At 55.9% G+C, this 20,832-nt stretch overlaps 2 protein-coding genes across 5 annotated transcripts in view; both read right to left on the bottom strand.

Moving 5' to 3' along the window:
• Window positions 1–615: 615 nt before the first annotated feature.
• Window positions 616–7,962, bottom strand: LOC139585819 (EH domain-containing protein 2-like). The gene is made up of 5 exons (XM_071418790.1): window positions 7,540–7,962; window positions 6,333–6,430; window positions 3,531–3,943; window positions 2,646–2,804; window positions 616–2,123 (listed from the first exon to the last, which is right to left on the bottom strand). Exons 1-5 carry the CDS (start codon window positions 7,935–7,937, stop codon window positions 1,584–1,586), a joined length of 1,608 nt encoding a protein of 535 aa, XP_071274891.1. The 5' UTR covers window positions 7,938–7,962; the 3' UTR covers window positions 616–1,583.
• A 3,983-nt stretch (window positions 7,963–11,945) lies between these two features.
• BICRA (BRD4 interacting chromatin remodeling complex associated protein) overlaps window positions 11,946–20,832 on the bottom strand; it is a 31,973-nt gene continuing 23,086 nt past the window's right edge. For 2 of the 4 annotated variants that reach the window (XM_071418833.1, XM_071418837.1), the window contains 4 exons: window positions 19,894–20,042; window positions 18,469–18,563; window positions 17,508–17,610; window positions 11,946–15,483 (listed from right to left, as the gene is read on the bottom strand). In XM_071418833.1, the coding sequence (XP_071274934.1) occupies window positions 13,982–15,483; window positions 17,508–17,610; window positions 18,469–18,563; window positions 19,894–20,042 (1,849 nt within the window). In that variant the 3' untranslated portion in view covers window positions 11,946–13,981. The remainder of the gene's footprint in view (window positions 15,484–17,507; window positions 17,611–18,468; window positions 18,564–19,893; window positions 20,043–20,832) is intronic. The other 2 variants (XM_071418835.1, XM_071418836.1) reach the window with 2 other exon arrangements.

Raw genomic sequence — 20,832 nt, 5'->3', positions numbered from 1 at the left:
CGCGACGAGGAACGGCCTCGCCGCCATCTTGTGAAGGACCGTAAAACAACATGGCCGCCATCTTTGGGAAGGGCGGAATGGTTTCCTTCGCCATCTTGGGAAGGACCGGAAAAGTCTTGGCACCCTCACGGAAAAGTACCGGAAATGTTCTTGTCGCCATCTTGGTAAGGGCAGGAAACGGTGTCGTTGACGTTTCAGGAATAGCAGGAAGGGGAGACGTCGCCATCTTGGGGAGGACCGGAAGAGCTGGTCCGCCATTTTGAGAAGGGCTTGGACTGTGCCTGACGCCATCTTGTTGAGGTCGGGGTCCATCAGCAGCTGGGACGGCCCAGTGACCCCAAATCCCCCCAAACGGGCCCCAAATCTCCCCAAAATGTGTCCCAAATATCCCCAAAAATAAGCCCGAAAATTCCCAAAAGTAAGCCCCAAATCCCCTAAAAAATTAGCCTGAAAATCCCCAAAAATGAACCTGAAAACCCCCAAAACTGAGCCCCAAATTCCCCTAAAAATGTTCCCCAAATCCTCCCAAAAGTAAACACCAAATTCCCCAAAATTGGTCCCTAATCCCCTAAATTTGCCCTTTCTCCCCTGCACCCCAAAATTCTGGACATCACCTTCAGCCTTGCTCTGCCTTTATTGGCGATTCCTGATTTTTGGGGGATTTTAGGGTGGATTTTTAGGGGTTATTTTTGGTGTATTTCTGGCTGGTCCCTGAGCAGATTTTTTGGCTATTTCTGGGATATTTTTGGGTGGAATTTTGGGGTTAATAACGGGATTTTGGGGTCACTCAGCAGAGCCCTTGTGCCTCCTCTTGGAGGGCGGCACCAGGCGTGGTGGCGTCTGGGAATCCCTGATTTTGGGCTATTTCTGGGTGGATTTTTGGGGTTAATAATGGCATTTTGGGGTCACTCAGCAGAGCCCTTGTGCCTCCTCTTGAAGGGTGGCACCAGGCGTGGCGGCGTCTGGGAATCCCTGATTTTAGGGGATTTCTGGGTGGAGTTTTGGGCTATTTCTGGCTGTTTCCCGAGTGGATTTTTTGGCTATTTCTGGGATATTTTTGGGTGGAATTTTGGGGATTTTTGGGTCACTCAGCAGAGCCCTTGTGCCTCCTCTTGGAGGGCGGCACCAGGCGTGGCGGTGTCTGTGAATCCCTGACTTTGGGGGATTTCTGGGCTATTTCTGGGCAGATTTTGGGTGGATTTTTGGGGATTTTGGGGTCCCTCAGCAGAGCCCTTGTGCCTCCTCTTGGAGGGCGGCACCAGGCGTGGCGGCGTCTGGGAATCCCTGATTTTGGGCTATTTCTGGGTGGATTTTTGGGGTTAATAACGGGATTTTGGGGTCCCTCAGCAGAGCCCTTGTGCCTCCTCTTGGAGGGCGGCACCAGGCGTGGCGGCGTCTGTGAATCCCTGACTTTGGGCTATTTCTGGGTGGAATTTTGGGGTTAATAACGGGATTTTGGGGTCACTCAGCAGAGCCCTTGTGCCTCCTCTTGGAGGGCGGCACCAGGCGTGGCGGCGTCTGGGAATCCCTGATTTTGGGCTATTTCTGGGTGGATTTTTGGGGTTAATAATGGCATTTTGGGGTCACTCAGCAGAGCCCTTGTGCCTCCTCTTGGAGGGTGGCACCAGGCGTGGCGGCAGGTCGGCCGGCAGCCCCCGTCCCTCCAGCTTGGCCCCGATCAGGTGCCCGGCCAGCGCGAACTCCTCGTGGTCCAGCATGCCGTCCCTGTCCACGTCGCTGAGCTGCCAGATGCGGCCCAGCACCGAGCTGGGCAGGTTGCTGGCCACCATCCAGCCCTTGGCCCTCCTCCCGCTCAGCTTGCCCCCGCTGGGCGCCAGCCCGTAGAAGATCTCGTCGTACTTCGCCTTGTCCTTCATCACCACCCACTCCTCGTCGTCGTCGTCCTCGTCCTCGTCGTTGTCGTCGTCCTCGGAGCCGGCGGCGCCGAAGGGGCCCAGGGCTCCGTCCAAGGCTCCCCCGCGCACGCCGGGCTCGTCCGGGGCCTCCTGGGCCAGCAGCGGGGCCAGGGCGGGCAGGTCCCGGCCCAGCAGCTCCTCCAGCTTGGTCAGGAGCCGCTGCTTCGGCCGGGGCAGGCGGGACAGGTCCTGGGCCAGCAGCTGCTCCTGGGGGGACGCAAACGGAACAAAAAATCAGCAAAAAAAAACCAAAAAAAACTACCCAACCCAGTAGGTACCAAAAAACGCCATTAAATCAGTAAAAAACCCCAGCAGATCCCATCAGATCCCAATAGAACCCATCAAATCAGTGAAAAAAATTGGGTTTTTGGTATCTACTGGGGTTTTTTTTGGCCAATTTTTCAGCTGCTCCTGGGGGGACACAACCGGAAAAAAAAATCAGCAAAAAAAAAAACCAAAAAAACCCCAACCCAGTAGGTACCAAAAAACGCCATTAAATCACCAAAAAACCCCAGCAGGTCCCATCAGATCCCAACAGAACCCATCAAATGAGTGAAAAAATCCGATTAGATCCCAACAAAAGCCATCAAAACACCAAAAAACCCAGTAGATCCCATCAGATTGCAACAAAAGCCATTCAATCAGTTAAAAAAACCCATCAGATTCCAACAGAACCCAAAAAATCAGTGAAAACCCCATTCAGATCCCCCGGGATCCCCTCGGGCTCACCTGGATGTGGGCGCAGTCGGGCAGATCCCCGGGCGGGATCCGCTGCTCGCTCTGGATCCGGCCCAGCAGCGCCGGCAGCCGCTGCTCCAGGCGCCTCCTGCGGCCGCCCGGCAGCGCCGGCAGCTCCTCCCGCAGCCGCCGCAGCAGCAGCGCCTGCACCTGGGCACAGGGATCATTGGGATAAACCAGGGATCCCACAGAGATCCCACAGAGATCCCACAGAGATCCCCCCCGGCAGCTCCTCCCGCAGCCGCCGCAGCAGCAGCGCCTGCACCTGGGCACAGGGATCATTGGGATCAACTGGGATCAACTGGGATCAACCCAGAGATCCCACAGAGATCCCACAGAGATCCCTCCCTGCAGCTCCTCCCAGAGCCGCCGCAGCAGCAGTGCCTGAACCTGGGCACAGGGATCGACTGGGATCGACTGGGATCAACCCAGAGATCCCACAGAGATCCCCCCTGGCAGCTCCTCCCGCAGCCGCCACAGCAGCAGCGCCTGCACCTGGGGCCAAAGGGAACACTGGGATCACTGGGATCGACTGGGGATCCCACAAAGAATCCCCAGGTCCCCCAAAGCCACAGGGAGCTCCAGGGTGGTTCCAAACCCCCCCCCCCCAGATCCCCTTGGATCTCCCTCAAACCCCCCTCAAACCCCCAAAACACCCCAAACTCCCCCAAAACTCCCCCAAGCCCCCCTCAAACCCCTCAGGCCCCTCACCTGCACCATCCTGGCCCTCTTGACCAGGTCGTTGACCTTGCGGCGTGCGGCGTTGCGCGGCAGCAGATCCCCCAAATGCCCCTCAAACCACCCCAAAACTGCCCCAAATCCTCCCCAAACCCCCCCAGACCCCCTCAAACCCCTCAAACCCCCCAGACCCCTCACCTGCACCATCCTGGCCCGTTTGACCAGGTCGTTGAGCTTGCGGCGCGCGGCGTTGCGCGGCAGCTCGCGGATCTCGCGGAACAGCGCCCGCTCCTCGGTCTCCAGGAGGCGCCGGTGGCCGTCCTGCAGCAGGGGCCGGTCCCAGAAGGAGCCCACGAACACCCGGGGCACCTCGGGGGCGTCCAGGGCGCGGCCCAGGCCCCAGAGCAGGGCCCCGTAGACACGGAGCAGCTGCTGGGCGCCCACGGCGTCGGCCTTGTTGAGCACCACGCGCAGCTTCTCCTCGTGGCCCCGCAGCGCCGCCAGCGCCGCCGCCAGCTCCTCCGACACCTCCAGCTTGTGCGCGTCGAAGAGCAGGATCACCAGGTCCGAGCGCTCGGCAAACCAGCGCAGCACCGCCGGGAAGTCATAGCCTGGAACAGGGGTGGGATTTGATCCTAAATCCTGATGGAAAACCCTAAATCCAACCCAAGAACCAGCGCAGCACCGCCGGGAAGTCATAGCCTAAAAAATGTATGGCATGTGATCCTAAATCCATCCTAAATCAACCCTAAATCAATCCTAGAACCAGCGCAGCACCGCCGGGAAGTCATAGCCTGGAACAGGGGTGGGATTTGATCCTAAATCCTGATGGAAAACCCTAAATCCAACCCAAGAACCAGCGCAGCACTGCCGGGAAGTCATAGCCTAAAAAATGTATGGCATTTGATCCTGAAATTCCGATAGAAAACCCTAAAACCAGCCCAAGAACCAGCGCAGCACCGCCGGGAAGTCATAGCCTGGGAAATGTATGGGATTTGATCCTGAAATCCCAATAGAAAACCCTAAATCCATCCTAAATCCATCCTAAATCCAGCCCTAGAACCAGCGCAGCACCGCCGGGAAGTCATAGCCTGGAAAAGGGGTGGGATTTGATCCTAAATCCTGATGGAAATCCTAAATCAACCCTAAATCCATCCTAAATCCATCCTAAATCAATCCTAGAACCAGCGCAGCACCACCGTGAAGTCATAGCCTAAAAAATAGATGGGATTTGATCCTGAAATTCCGATAGAAAACCCTAAATCCATCCTAAATCCATCCTAAATCAACCCTAAATCAGCCCTAGAACCAGCGCAGCACCGCCGGGAAGTCATAGCCTGGGAAAGGGGCAGGATTTGATCCTAAATCCTGATGGAAAACCCTAAATCCATCCTAAATCCATCCTAAATCCATCCTAAATCAACCCTAAATCCATCCTAAATCCATCCTAAATCCATCCTAAATCCAGCCCTAGAACCAGCGCAGCACCGCCGGGAAGTCATAGCCTGGAAAATGTATGGGATTTGATCCTAAATCCTGATGGAAAACCCTAAATCCATCCTAAATCCATCCTAAATCAATCCTAAATCCAGCCCTAGAACCAGCGCAGCACCACCTGGGGGAAAATGTGGGCTTGGATCTCCAAATCCCAATGGAAATCCCAAATCCTGCCCCAAACCACCCCCATTCCCAAATCCCTATTTTCCCTTTTTTTCCCTTTTCTCCTTTTTTCCCCATTTCCCCCCTTTCCGCACCATTTCCCCTCCATTCCCAAACCTCCCTTTTTTCCCCTTTCTTTCCCTTTTTTCCCTTTTTTTTCCCATACACTCCCCATTCCCAGATCCCTTTTCCCTTTCTTTCTCTTTTTCCACCCTTTTTCCCCCCATTTTCCAAACCCCCATTCCCAAATCCCTTTTCCCCTTTTCCTCCCTTTTTTCCCTTTTCCTCCCCATTCCCGTCCATTCCCAAATCCCTTTTTCCCCTTTTTTCCCCATTTTTCCCCCTTTTTTCCCCTTTTTTTCCCTTTTTCTCCCCATTCCCGCCCATTCCCAAATCCCTTTTTCCCCTCTTTTTTCCCCATTTTTCCCTTTTCCCTTTTTCCCCTCTTTTTTCCCCATTTTTCCCTTTTTTTCCCTTTTTTCCCCCTTTTCCCCCATTTTCCCCCCCTTTTTCCCCTCCCCCCCCCTTTTTCCCCTCCCCCCCTTTTTCCCCTCCCCCCCCTTGGCGCCGTCCCCGCATTTTGGGGTGGGGGAGGAAGCGGGGGGGGAGGGGCCGGGGGGGGTTGGGCCCCGCCCGGAAATTTTGGCGAAATTCCCGGGAATTCGGGGCGGCCCCGCCCCCGCCCGGGCACAATTCCCAAAAATTCAAAAAAAAACCCAAAAAAAAAACCCCGCCTCAAAATGCGGCCCGAACACCCCAAAATATCCCGAAAATCCTTAAAATTCCCCCAAAAACGCCTCCAAATCCATCCCGAGCACCCCAAAAATCCCCTGAAAACATCCCAAATTCCCCAAATCGCCCCCAAAATCCCCAAAACTCCTCCAAATCCATCCCGAGCACCCCAAAATATCCAAATTTCACAAAATCTCCTCAAAATCTGTCCCGAGCACCCCAAAACTTTCCCTTAAAATTCCCAAAATTCCCCCAAATTCCCCAAAATGTCCAAAATTTCCTCGATTCCCCTCCCCAGTTCTGGGTCCCCTCCCATGAGATTTTTTGAGGGTTTTTTTTGTTTTTTTTCCCAGATTTTTTTGGCTCCCCCCAATTTTGGGGACCCCTCCCCAGTTCCAGGGACCCCTCCCCAATTTGGGGTCACCTCCCCAAATTCGGGGTCCCCTCCCCTTTTATTCACAGACAAATTTCCAGCCCCAATTCTGGATTTTTTGGGTGGGTTTTTTTGGGGTTTTTTTTTGTTTTTTCCGGGATTTTTTCAGCTCCCCCCAATTTTGGGGACCCCTCCCCAGTTTCGGGGACCCCTCCCCAATTTTAGGGACCCCTCACCCCTGCAGAGGCTCTGCCTGGGCCCCGCCAGGATCCCGGGGGTGTCGATCAGGGTGAGGCTCTCCAGCACCCGATTGTTCAGCGTGGCACAAACGAACCTGGGCAGGGGCGGGAAAGGGTTAAAAAATCCCAAATGAAGCCAAAAGAAACCCAAAATAAACCCCCCCAAAAAACTGCCCCCAAAAAACCAAAACAGAACCAAAAAAACACCCCAAAATAAACCCCAAAAAAACCTCCCCCCCCCAAAAAACCCAACCAAAACAAAACCACCTCAAAATTAACCCAAAAAAAAAAAAAAAAAAAACCAAAAAAAGGAGAAAAAAAAGAGGGAAAAGGGGGATACCAGGATGGATCTTGGGGTGGATCCTGGGGTGGATCCCAGGGTGGATCCCAGAGTGGATCCCAGAGTGGATCCAAGCTCAGCTCCTGCCCCATCTTGCACCTGATCCCAGCCCCAACTCAACCATTGAGGAACCCAAACCCGGTGGATCCCAGCCCTGATCCAAGGGTGGATCCTGGTGGATCCCAGCCCAGATCCCAGCCCACACCTCAAGATGGATCTCAGCTGATCCCACCCCACTCACTGGGGTTGAGGAACCCATTCCTGATGGATCCTGGTGGATCCTACCACACTCACCAGTTGAGGAACCCAATCCTGGTGGATCCCAGCCCAGATCCCACCCCTCCAGGTGGATCCCATCCCCTCTCACCGGTTGAGGAACCCAATCCTGGTGGATCTCATCCCAGATCCCACCCCTCCAGGTGGATCCCATCCCCTCTCACCGGTTGAGGAACCCATTCCTGGTGGATCTCATCCCAGATCCCACCCCAGATCCCAGCCCAGATCCCACCCCTCAAGCTGGATCCCAGCCCCGCTCACCGGTTGAGGAAGCCGTTCCCGGTGGATCCCACCCCAGATCCCAGCCCAGACCCCAGCAGATCCCACCCCAGATCCCACCCCGCCAGCTGATCCCACCCCTCTCACCGGTTGAGGAACCCATTCCCGGTGGATCCCACCCCAGATCCCATCCCAGACCCCAGCAGATCCCACCCCTCTCACCGGTTGAGGAACCCATTCCCGGTGGATCCCACCCCAGATCCCATCCCAGACCCCAGCAGATCCCACCCCTCTCACCGGTTGAGGAACCCATTCCCGGTGGATCCCACCCCAGATCCCACCCCTCCAGCAGATCCCATCCCCTCTCACCGGTTGAGGAAGCCGCTGCCGAAGGCCTCCAGCTGCCGGAAGGGTTTGCTGGGATCCAGCACGAGGGCGTTGCCGGGGATCAGCCCCGGGCCCGGGCCGTGCATCACGGCCACGAAGCCGTCGGTGCTGGGCTCGGGGCCCAGGCGCGCGCCCGGCACCGGCTCCTCCAGCAGGTACCGGATCAGGGAGCTCTTCCCGCTCGAGCACTGGCCCAGCACCAGCACCATGGGCTTGGCCTCGAAGTCGCCGGGGCCCAGCGGGGGCCAGCGCAGCCCCGCGCGCCCGCAGAGCCGCTCCAGGGGCAGCAGCTTGGAGCGGTACAGGGACCCCAGCGCCGCCGGCAGCGCCGGCTCCGGCACCGGGACCGCCCCGCGGGGACGGCGCAGGCGGCGGAACATGGGGGGGATAAATGGGGGAGATAAATAGGGGAGATGGGGGGGAATGGGGGGAGATGGGGGGAGATAAATGGGGGGAAATGGGGGGAGATAAATGGGGGGGATAAATGGGGGAGATAAATGGGGGGGATAAATGGGGGAGATGGGGGGATAAATGGGGGGGATAAATGGGGGGAGATGGGGGGAGATAAATGGGGGGAGATGGGGGGAGATAAATGGGGGGGATAAATGGGGGAGATGGGGGGAATGGGGGAAATGGGGGGAGATGGGGGGAATGGGGGAAATGGGGGGGAATGGGGGAAATGGGGGTGCAGAGGGGTCTGAGGGGGTGCAGGGGGGTTCAAGGGGGTCTTTGAGGGGGTTTAGGGGGGGTTTAGGAGATTTAGGGGGGTCTTTGAGGGGGTTTAGGGGATTTTAGGGGGATTTTAGGGGGATTAAGGGGGCTTTAGAGGGAACTTTGAGGGGTTTTGGGGGATTTTAGGGGGGGTTTGGGGGATTTTAGGGGGATCTTTGAGGGGTGTGGGGGGATTTTTAGGGGGTTAGGGGATTTTAGGGGGGTTTAGGGGGATCTTTAAGGGGTTTTAGGAGATTTTGGGGGGGGTTAGGGGGTTTAGGGGGATTTTAGGGGGGCTTTAAGGGGGATTTAGGGGGCTTTAAGGGGACTTCAGGGGGATCTTAGGGAGGGGTTTAGGGAGATTTAGGGGTTTTGGGGTATTTTAGGGGGGTTTAGGGGGGTTTAGAGGGATTTTAGGGGATTTTTATGGCGTTTTGGGGGATTTTAGGGGGGGTTTGGGGGATTTTAGGGGGGCTTTTAGGGGGATTAAAGGGGCTTTAGAGGGATTTTAGAGGGAACTTTGAGGGGTTTTGGGGGATTTTAGGGGGGTTTGGGGGATTTAGGGGGGTTTAAGGGGGGTTCAGGGGGATCTTTGAGGGGTTTTGGGGTATTTTAGGGGGATTTTAGGGGGGCTTTCAGGGGGATTTAGGGGGATTTTAGGGGGATCTTTAAGGGTTTTGGGGGATTTTAGGGGGGGTTTAGGGAGGTTTTAGGGTTTTTGGGGGGATTTTAGGAGAGTTAAAGGGGACTTTAGGGGGATTTCAGGGGTTTTGATGGAGTTTTAGGGGGAATTTTAGGGGATTTTAGAGGGGCTTTAGGGTGGGAATGGGAGGATGGAACCCCCTTCTGGAACTGGAGATCTTCAGGTAGAGAGGAGATCCAGATGGATCCCAAGCGGTTTTAGGGGGATTTTAGGGGGAATTTGGGGGATTTTGGGCAGATTTCGGGGATTTTAGGGAGATTTGGGGGATTGTAGGGGGGTTTTAGGGGGTTTCAGGGGACTTAAGGGGATTTTAGGGGGAATTTAGGGGGATTTAGGTTTTTTTTTTAATTTTACTTTTTAGGGGATTTTAGGGGGAAATGGGAAAAAATAGGAAAAAATGGGGAAAAAACAGGAAAAAATGGGAAAAAAACAGGAAAATGGGAAAAAACAGGAAAAACCTGGGAAAAATGGGGAAAAAAAGGGAAAAGTGGGGAAGGGGGAGGGGCTCAGCTGGAGGGGGGAGCCATGGGGGGGGAGGGGAGGGATTCCCACCTGGACCCCCCAGACGGGGCAGAAAAAGGAGAATTTTGGGGCTTTTGGGTGGAAACCAAAGCAAAAAACCCCAAATCTTGGGGATTTAGCCCCAAAAATCCAGGTGGGAAAAGAGATTCAAGGGGGGGGAAGGAGATTTCGGGAGCTGGGCTGGAAAAATGAGGGGAAAAACGAGGATTTGAGGGGTTTTTCTTGCAGTAATGAGGAGAAAAACGAAGTTTTTAGGAGCTTTTCCTTAAAAGGAGGGAAAAAACGGAGCTGGAGGAATTTTTTCCATAAATCCGAGCCAGAAGTGAAAGTTCAGGGTGGAGCTGTCGCAAACTGAGGGAAAATGAGGGCGCTGGGAGATTTTTTTTCCTGTCAAAACAAGCGGAGAAACGAAGTTTTAGGGATTTCCCTAAAAAAATAAGGGGGAAAACGAGGATTTTGGGGGGAATTTCCTGTAAAAACAACGAGGAAAAAACAAAATTCCAGGGTTTTGTTCCCCACAAATCCCGGCCGGAAAAGGAAATTTTAGGGATTTTTTTTTTTTTTTTCTGTAAAATCCGAGTCCAAACCGTGAAGTTTTTGGGATTCCCTGCCGGAAACGGAGCGGGAAAAGGGAATTTTGGGGATTTTGGGGATTTTTCCCCCAGGAAAAAGAAGAAATCCCAAACTCCCCCCTCAAAGAGGCGGAAACCCCAAAGTTCCCGGAATTCCCTCGCTCCCAATCCCACAAAAATCCCTTCGCCCTCCCTGCCCGGGGGAAAATCCCCGTTTTTCCACCCCAAATTTCCCATTTTCCCGCCCCAAAAATCCCCATTTTCTGCCCCAAAATTTCGCATTTTTCCGCCCCAAAATTCCTCATTTTTCCCGCCCCAAGTCCCTCGGTTTTCCACCCGAAAAATCCCCGTTTTTCCACCCCAAAATTCTTCATTTTCCACCCCAAAATTCCCATTTTTCCCCCCTGGGTGCGGCCGGGGCGGGGCCGGCGCCGCTCCCGGAGTTTTTTTTTCCCAAAGTTTTTTTTTCCCGGATTTTTTCCCCGATTTTTTTCCCGGAGTTTTTTTCCCAAAAGTTTGTTTTTTTTTTTTTCCCCCGGATTTTTTATTCCTGAATTTCGCTTTTTTCCCGAAGTTTTTTTTTTTTTTTTCCCGGACTTTTTTTTTGCCTGTATTTTTTCCTTTTTTTTTTTTTTTCCCCGGATTTTTTTTTTTCCCGTTTTTTTCCCCCAGATTTTTTCCCCGTTTTCTTTTTCCCCTGATTTTCATTTTCCCGACCTTTTCCCGGCGCTTTTCCCGCTCCTTTTTTCCGGCGATTTCGCCCCAAAGCCGCGGGCGCCGCTCTGAGCCTCAAAAACCTCCGGGAGGGGCTGAAAAAACTCCGCTCATTTGCATAAATTACCATAAATCTCCATAAGCCGAGCCCGCCGGCAGCGCTGCGCCATAAAAGAGCAACGGGAGTTAATGAAGGGGGCGGGGCCAAATTAATGAATTAATTAATGAGAGCTGGGGGGGGCCCTGGGGGGGAGCGAGGGACGAGCGAGGAGGGACCCGGGGGTTCCAGGGGGGCCCAAATCCAAAAATCCCAAAAAACCCCAAAAAACCCCAAAATCTCAAACCCCCGAAAACACAAAAATCTGACAAAAACCCCAAAAAACCAAAAAATATCAAACCCCAAAAACCCCCAAAATCCAAAACACCAAAAACCCCCCGAAATCCCAAAAAAACCCCCAAAATCCCAAAAAAACCCAAAATCTCAAACCCCCAAAAGCACAAAAATCTGACAAAACCCCAAAAAACCAAAAAATATCAAACCCCAAAAATCCCCAAAATCCCAAACCCCAAAACCCCCCAAAATTCCAAAAAAAAACCAGAATCCCAAAAATCTCAGAAATCACAAAAATCCCAAACCCCAAAAATCTCCAAAATCCCAAAAACTCCAAAAATCCCAAAAACCTCAGAAATCACAAAAATCCCAAACCCCAAAAATCAAAAAAAAACCCCAAAATGCCCCCAAGACACCAAAGACCCCCCAAAATTCCAAAAATCCCCAAAATCCCAACCCCCAAAAATCTCAAGCCCAAATCCCAAAAATGTCGAAAATGCCAAAAATCCCAAACCCCCAAATTCCAAAAAACCCCAAAATCTCAACCCCAAAAATCCCAAACCTCAAAAATGCTAAAAACGCCAAAAATCCCAAATATCAAAAACCCCCAATATCTCAAACTCCAAACCCCGAAAATCCCCAAACCCTCAAAAATCAAAAACCCAAAAAACCCCAAAACCCCCCAAAAATCCCCAGACCCCAAAAACCCCAAAAACCCCAAAATCCCCAAATCCCCCCCAGCCCCTCCCCAAATTCCCATTTTTTGGGAATTTTCCCTTTCCCGCAGTTTTGTCCATTAACCCCCTCGTTGCCGGGCGCACGAACGAGCCGTTGGTTAATTAAAAGCGATTTTAATTTACACAGAAATAGTAAATGTCCGGAATTCCTTAAAAAACGCGCTATGGACAATAAATACAGTACAAAATTCCAGCCGGGAAAATTCCGGGAATTTCCCTCCGGCCCAAAAATCCGGGAACCGACCCCAAAAAATCCCCCCCAGGGAGGCCGGGAACAGCGGCAGGGAAAGGGTTAAAAATAACACAAAAAAAAAAAAAAACCAAACCAAAAAACCCCCAAAATTCGGGATGGAAAGGGTTAAAAACCCCCCTAATTTCGGCATAAAAATGGGAGAAATAAAGGGTTAAAAATGCCCCCAAATTTGGGGATAAAAATGGGAGGGAAAGGGTTAAAACATCAAATTTTGGGGTGGGAATGGTCAAAAAAAACCAAAACCAAATTTAGTGATGGAAAGGGTTAAGAAAACCCCCCAAATTTTGGGGAAAAAATGGGAGGAAAAGGGTTAAAAATGGGAATTTTTCAGGGGGAGGGGCCAAAAAAAAAAAAAGGCATTTTGGGGTTTAAAATGAGATTTTTGGGGCTAAAATGGGATTTTTTAAATGAGAACGGAGATTTCTGGGGTGAAAAATGGGATTTTGGGGCCAAAAAGGGATTTTGGGGCAGAAAAGGAGATTTTGGGCCTCTGGGGTTTTTCCCATTCCCATCCCATCCCCGATGGATTTGGGGTTTCCCATCCCGGGGCCGATCCCAAATCCCCAAATCCCCAAATCCCCGCTGCTCTCCCCAATCCTGATCCCATTCCTGATGATCCCAGTCCTGATCCCATTCCCGATCCCAATCCTGATCCCATTCCTGATGATCCCAGTCCTGATCCCATTCCTGATGATCCCAGTCCCAATCCCGCTCTGATCCCGACCCCAATCCTGGTCCTGGTCTGTTCCTGTTCCTATTCCTGGTCTGATCCTGATCCTATTCCTTGTCCATTCCTGATCCCAATCCCGATCCCGATCCCGATCCTATTCCTGCTCCATTCCCGATCCCATTCCCGGTCTGATCCTGATCCCATTTCCTGATCCCATTCCCAATCCCATTCCTGATCCCGGTCTGATCCCGATCCCCTTCCTGGTCCATTCCCAATTCTGTTCCCATTCCTGCTCTGATCCCATTCCCATTCCCGTTCCATTCCTGGGATCCCCGTCTGTTCCTGTTCCCATTCCCGATCCTGATCCCGATCCCGATCCTGGTCCATTCCCATTCCCAATCCCGATCCCGATCCATTCCCATTCCCAATCTGATTCTGATCCCGACCCTGGTCCATTCCCATTCCCATTCCCAATCCCAATCCCGATCCCGACCCTGGTCCATTCCTGTTCCCTTTCCTGAACCCAATTCTGATCCTGATCCCATTGCCAATCCCGGTTCCATTGCCGATCCCATTCCATTCCCAGTATCCCAATCCCAGTTTGATCCCAATCCCAGTTTGATCCCGTTCCATTCCCAATCCCATTCCCAATCCCATTCCCATTCCATTGCCAATCCCGTTCCATTCCCAGTATCCCAATCCCGCTCCATCCCCGCTGTCCCGGTTGGATCCGGGTCTGATCCCGGTGTCTCGATCCCGTTCCGTTCCCGGTTGGATCCCGGTTGGATCCCGGTCTGATCTGGATCTCCTGTTCCCGGTGTCCCAGTCCCGTTCCCGGTGTCCCGGTCAGATCCCGGTGCCCCGTTCCATTCTGGATCCCGGTGTCCCATTCCCGGTGTCCCATTCCCGGTGTCCCATTCCTGGTCTGATCCCGTTCCCGGTCTCTCGGTCAGCTCCTGATCCCGGCGACCTGATCCCAGCATCCCGGTGAGATCCCGGTGCGATCCCGGTGCAATCCCGGTGAGATCCGGGTCCGTTCTGGATCCCGGTGTCCCCATTATCCCGGCGAGGCCCCGGTCAGCTCCCGGTCAGCTCCCGTTATCCCGGTGAGGTCCCGGTGAGGCCCCGGTCGGCTCCCGTTATCCCGGTGAGGTCCCGGCGAGGTCCCGGTCAGCTCCCGTTATCCCGGTGTCCTTTCCCCGCCCCCGCCGTCATCTGGTGCACGTCCGGGCGGCTCCGAGGCCGCCGTTGTGGCTGGGGGGGGGCAGGAGGGGTCCCGGCAGGGGGGTCCCGGTGCCTCCCGGTGCCGTTCCCGGGGCCGTTCCCGGTGCTGTTCCCGGTGCCGTTGCCGGTGCCCCGCGGGGCTGCTGCAGGTTGAGGATGCTGTCGATGGCGCTCTGCAGGTGCTCGCTCAGAGAATCGTCCTGGGGGCTGTCGCTGCTGAACGAGGCCTTGTCCACCTCGGCCTCCGCCCGCCGCCGCTTCCCGCCCCACGTCCCGCAGCCTTCGTCCTCCTCCTCCTCCTCCTCCTCCTCCTCCTCCTCATCCTCATCCTCCTCCTCCTCCTCCTCGTCCTCCTCCTCCTCCTCCTCCCCGTCCGACGGCTCCTCCGGGGGCCCCTTCCCGGCGCGGCCCAGGCGGGCGGCGGCCGCGGGCTCCCGGCGCAGGGCCGTGATCACCGGGCGGCGCTCGGAGCGCGGGGGCTCCCGGGGCTCGGGGGGCAGCTCCCGCAGCAGATCCCGGCTGTCTCGGACCTCCCGGTGGTGCTCCCGCTCCCGGTGGTGCTCCCGGTTGATGTCCCGGTGGTGCTCCCGCTCCCGGTTGATGAGCTCGCGGTTGATCATCTCCCGGTTGATCTCCCGGTAGCTTTTCCTCAGCGGCAGCCGGCACGGCACGGCCCCGCCCCCGGCCCCGCCCCCGCTATTTCCCGTCGGTGGCACCGGGGATTTTTTCTCCAGGGATCCGTTCAGTTGTTGCTGTCCCATCCCCACCACCGGCTGTGGCTGCTGCTGGGGCACCCCGGGGTGGGTGACCCCAGCATGGGTGACCCCAGTGTGGGTGATCCCGGTGTGGGGCACCCCAGGGTGGGTGGCTCCGGTGTGGGTGGCCCCACTGTGGGTGGCCCCGGCATGGGTGGCCCCAGCATGGGTGACCCCAGCATGGGTGACCCCAGCATGGGTGACCCCGGCATGGGTGGCCCCGGCATGGGTGCCCCCACTGTGGGTGCCCCCGGCGTGCGGGATGCCGGGCGGATCCAGGGCCGTGTTGTGGATCACCTTGCTCAGCCCCGCCTCCTGTTTGATCTTCAGCTTGAGGCCGATGCGGCTCCGCGCCTCGTACGTCTTCATCATCGGGGGGCGGCTCCGCGAGGGCAGCGCCTCCTCCTCGCCGGCCCCGCCCCCGGCCCCGCCCCCGGCCCCGCCCCCTCTCGGCTGGGGATCACCCCCTCCCCCTCCCCCTCCCCCCCCTCTCTGGGCGGGGGAATCCCGGGGTTCCCCCAACCACGTGACGCTGGGGGAGCCCCCCCCGTGCTTGATCAGCAGCTTGGGGGGGGCGGGAGGGGGAGGGGCGGGCGGGGGAGGGGCGGGGGAGGGTTGGGGGAGGGGCAGGGAGGAGGAGGAGGAGGAGGAGGGGGCGAGGGGGTGGGAGCGGGAGGAAGATGAGGACGAGGAGGAGGAGGACGAGGAGGAAGAGGAGGAGGAGACGTATTCGTCTGCAAGGGAAAGGAGAAGGGTCATTAATTAGAGCTCATTTGCATGTTAATCGCAGTAATTTCCTGCCCAAAATGTCCCTTTCCCCACGGGATTCATCCCAGGGATCCCAAAGATCCAGAGGCTGCACCAGGACCCTGCAGGGACCCTTAATGGACTCCTAATTAACCCCTTTAATTGGCCCTTAATTGACCTTTAATTGGCCCTTGAATTTCCCCTTTAATTGGTCCTTAATTGATCTTTAATTGGCCCTTGATTTTCCCCTTTAATTGGTCCTTAATTGATCTTTAATTGGCCCTTGATTTCCCCCTTTAATTGACCCTTAATTGGCCCTTGAATTTCCCCTTTAATTGGCCCCTTTAACTGACCCTTGATTGCCCTTCATTGACCCTTAATTGGCCCCTTTAATTGACCCTTAATTAACCCTTAATAACCTTTTGATTGACCCCCGGTTTTCTTTTCCAAAGGACTTTGGGTGAATTCCCGGGAATTTGGCGCCAAACCCCAAAAGTTCCATCCCAAACCGCGGGAATTCCATCCCGACACGCCCATGGATCCCGCCCCCATTCCCGCCGGGATTCCCGCCCCATTCCCGGGATTCCCGCCCCGTTCCCGCCCCATTCCCGGGATTCCGACCCCATCCCTGGGGATTCCCGCCCCGTTCCAATCGATCCCGCCCCCGTTCCCGCCCCATTCCCGGGATTCCAACCCCATCCCTGGGGATTCCCTCCCTATTCCCATGAATCCCGCCCCATTTCCCACCCCATTCCCGGGATCCCCGCCCCATTCCCGCCCCGTTCTCCCGGTTCCGCACCGGGCCTGTCCCGGGCCAGCTGCCGGTCCCATGGATCCCGTCCCCATTTCCCGGGATCCCCGCCCCATTCCCGGGATTCCAACCCCATCCCTGGGGATTCCCGCCCCGTTTCCCGCCCCATTCCCATGGATCCCGCCCCATTTCCCGCCCCGTTCTCCCGGTTTCCGCACCGGGCCTGTCCCGGGCCAGCTGCCGTTTTCTCCTCCCCATTCCCCGGGATTCCCACCCCATGGATCCCGCCCCATTCCCGGGGTTCCCGCCCCATTCCCGCCCCTTTCCCATGGATCCCGCCCCATTTCTCGGGATTCCCACCCCATTTCCCGGGGTTCCCACTCCAATCCCGGTATCCCCTCCCCGTTATCCCCGGTCCGCACCGGGCCTGTCCCGGGCCAGCTGCCGGTCCCATGGATCCCGCCCCATTCCCACCCCATTTCCCGGGATCCCCTTTCCCATGGATCCCGCCCCATTTCCCGGGGTTTCCACCCCATTTTCCGGTATTCCCACCCCAATCCCGGTATCCCCGCCCCATGGGTCCCGCCCCGTTCTCCCGGTTTCCGCACCGGGCCTGTCCCGGGCCAGCTGCCGGTCCCATGGATCCCGCCCCATTCCTGCCCCATTCCCGGGATCCCCGCCCCATTGATCCCGCCCCTTTCCCCATGGATCCCGCCCCGTTTCCCACCCCATTCCCGGGATCCCCGCCCCATTCCCGCCCCGTTCTCCCGGTTCCGCACCGGGCCTGTCCCGGGCCAGCTGCCGGTCCCATGGATCCCGCCCCCATTTCCCGGGATCCCCGCCCCATTCCCGGGATTCCAACCCCATCCCTGGGGATTCCCGCCCCGTTTCCCGCCCCATTCCCATGGATCCCGCCCCATTTCCCGCCCCGTTCTCCCGGTTTCCGCCCCGGGCCTGTCCCGGGCCAGCTGCCGTTTTCTCCTCCCCATTCCCCGGGATTCCCACCCCATGGATCCCGCCCCATTTCCCGGGGTTCCCGCCCCATTTCCCGGGGTTCCCACTCCAATCCCGGTATCCCCGCCCCGTTATCCCCGGTCCGCACCGGGCCTGTCCCGGGCCAGCTGCCGGTCCCATGGATCCCGCCCCATTTCCCGGGGTTCCCGCCCCATTTCCCGGGGTTCCCGCCCCATTTTCCGGTATTCCCACCCCAATCCCGGTATTCCCACCCCATTCCCGCCCCGTTCTCCCCGGTTTCCGCACCGGGCCTGTCCCGGGCCAGCTGCCGGTCGAGCGCCAGGGCCGTTTTCTCCTCCTGGATGAAGATGCGATCGATCATCACCATCTCCGCCGAGGGGCTCGAGCGCTGCGGGGGCACCGGCACCGGGCGGTCAGGGGGGGGTCCCATGGGGAGTTTGGGGGTCCCGGGGGAGGTTCAGGGGTCCCAGGAGGGATTTGGAGGTCCCAGGGGGAGTTTGGGGGTCCCAGGGGGGGTTTGGAGGGTCCTGGGGGGGAGTTGGGGGGTCGCGGGGGGGGTCCCATGGGGCGGTTTGGGGGTCCCAGGGGTATTTTGGGGGGTTCAGGAGGCATTAGGGGGGCCCCAGGGGGCTATTTTGGGGGTCCCAGGGGCGGTTTGGGGGTCCCAGGGGGATTTTAGGGGGTATTTTGGGGGGTCCCAGGGTGGTCCCAGGGCTCACCCGGGACTCCTCGAGCAGCAGCAGCCGGGGAGGGTTCAGGGGGCATTAGGGTGGGTCCTGGGGGAGTATTTGGGGGTCCCAGGGGGCTATTTTGGGGGTCCCAGGGGGTATTTGGGGGTCCCAGGGGGTATTTGGGGCTCACCCAGGACTCCTCGAGCAGCGGCAGCCAGGGAGGGTTTGGGGGTCCCAAGGGATTTTGGGTTGTTCAGGGGATTTTGGGGCTCACCTGGGACTCCTCGAGCAGCAGCAGCCGGGGAGGGTTTGGGGGTCCCAGGCGATTTTGGGGGGTCCCGGGGGGTATTTGGGGGGTCCCAGAGGGATTTTAGGGGATATTTTGGGGGTCCCAGGGGGTATTTGGGGGTCCCAGGGCTCACCCGGGACTCCTCGAGCAGCAGCAGCCGGCGGGGAGGGTTCAGGGGGCATTAGGGGGGTCCCAGGGGTATTTTGGGGGTCCCAGGGGTATTTTGGGGGGTTCAGGGGGTATTTTGGGGGGTCCCATGGGGGTTCAGGGGGTATTTTGGGCTCACCCGGGACTCCTCGAGCAGCAGCAGCCGGTATTTGTTGAGCATGGCCCGGGTGCGGCGCAGGAGCTGCTCCGACACCGCCTCGAACTCCTCGTCCACTGCAAGGAGGGGGGTTAATTAATTAATTATTGAATGGGGGTAATTAATGGGGGTAATTAGGGGGGGATTGGTGGGGGATTATTGGGGAATTATTTGGGAATAAATGGGAGATTCATGAGAAATTGATGTGAGATTAATGGAGAATTAATGGGGAATTGGTGGGAATGGATAGAAAATTAATGAGAATTAATGGGAGATTAATGGGGAATTCATAGGGAGTTAATGGGGAATTGATGCGGCATTAATTGAGAATTAATTAATGGTGAATTGATGGGGAATTAATGGATTAATTAATGGTGAATTGATGGGGAGTTAATGGGAAATCGGTGGGCAGTTAATGGGGAATTGATGGGGGATTGATGGGGAATTGATGGGGAATTAATTATTGGGGAATTGATGGGGGATTAATGGGGAATTGATGGAAGATTAATGAGAAATTAGTGTGAGATTATGGCAGAATTAATTGGAGATTCATGGGGGGATTAACGGACAATTAATGAGGAATTAATTGGGAATTGATAGGAAATTATTTCATGGGGAATCAATGGGAATTAATGGGAAAATAATGGAGAATTAACGGGGAATTGATGGGAATTGATGGGGAATTAATGAACCCCATTATTCCCATTGACTATCGTGATATTCCCTATGTCACGACACCTCTCTGGTTCCCCCTGGCAGCACCCCCTGGTACACAGGGTAGGGCAGGAGGCGCCTCAGGGCGTCCCTGATATCGCGATATCCCCATTGTTCCCATTTATCCCTGTTCACTATCACGACTATCATGATATCCTCACCTCTCTGGCACTCCTGCTCCCCAGGTAGGACCCCCTGGTACACGGGGTAGGGCAGGAGGCTCCTGAGGGCGTCCCCATTGTCCCCGATACTGCGATATCCCCATTGTTCCCATTTATCCCTGTTCACTATCACGATATCCCCGTTCACTATCACGACTATCGCGATATAAATACCTCGTTGGCACTCCTGCTCCCCCGGGAGCACCCCCTGGTACACGGGGTAGGGCAGGAGGCGCCTGAGGGCGTCCCTGATATCGCGATATCCCCATTGCTCCCATTTATCCCCATTGTTCCCATTTATCCCCATTGTTCCCATTTATCCCTGTTCACTATCGTGATATCCCCGTTCACTATCACGACTATCGCGATATCCTCACCTCTCTGGCACTCCTGTTCCCCAGGTAGCACCCCCTGGTAGACGTGGTAGGGCAGCAGGCGCCTGAGGGCGTCCCCATTGTGGTGATATCCCCATTAACCCCAATGACTATCGCGATATCCCCGTTCACTATCACGACTATCGCGATATCCTCACCTCTCTGGCACTCCTGCTCCCCCGGCAGCACCCCCTGGTAGACGTGGTAGGGCAGCAGGCGCCTGAGGGCGTCCCCCAGCGAGCGGAAGGGCGAGCGCAGCTCGGGCTGCAGGACGGCGCCCTGGTGCTTGTGCAGCTGCTCCAGGAGGCTGCAGACGGGGCAGAAACCACAGAAACGGGGAATGGAATAAAAATCTGGGGAAATGGAATAAAAATCTGGGGAAATCTGGACTAAAATATGGGGAAATCTGGACAAAAATCTGGGGAAATCTGGACAAAAATCTGGGGAAATTGAATAAAAATCTGGGGAAATCTGAACAAAAATATGGGGAAATCTGAACAAAAATATGGGGAAATCTGAACAAAAATGGGGAAATTGAACAAAAATCCAGAGAAATCTGAACAAAAACGGGGAAATCTCAACAAAAATCCTGGCAAATCTCAACAAATCCAGGTAAATCTCAACAAAAACGGGGAAATTGAACAAAAACGGGGAAATCTCAACAAATCTGGGGAAATCTGAACAAAAATGGGCAAATCCCAGTCCCTCACAGTTCCCCCCAGTTTATCCCAGTTCAATCCCAGTATAAACCAGTAACTCCCAGTTCCCCTCCCAGTACCCCCAGTTCAATCCCAGTATAAACCAGTTCAATCCCAGCCCAATCCCAGTTCCCCCCAGTTCCCTCCCAGTTCTCCCCAGTCCCTCCAGTTCAATGCCAGTCCCCCCCAGTCCAATCCCAGTCCAATCCCAGTCCCTCCCAGTATAAACCAGTCCGCCCCAGTCCCTCCCAGTCCATCCCAGTATAAACCAGTTCAATCCCAGTCCCTCCCAGTCCCTCCCAGTTCAATCCCAGTCCAATCCCAGTTCAATCCCAGTCCCTCCCAGTATAAACCAGTAACTCCCAGTCCCCCCCAGTTCCATCCCAGTATAAACCAGTT

The sequence above is a fragment of the Agelaius tricolor genome, unplaced genomic scaffold (genome assembly GCF_023055355.1).
Source record: "Agelaius tricolor isolate 1412-34295 unplaced genomic scaffold, bAgeTri1.0.p SCAF_90, whole genome shotgun sequence".
In the NCBI taxonomy this organism is placed as follows: Eukaryota; Metazoa; Chordata; class Aves; order Passeriformes; family Icteridae; genus Agelaius; species Agelaius tricolor.
The sequence above is the reverse complement of the archived record's forward strand: the minus strand, read 5'-3'. Positions and strand labels throughout refer to the sequence as shown.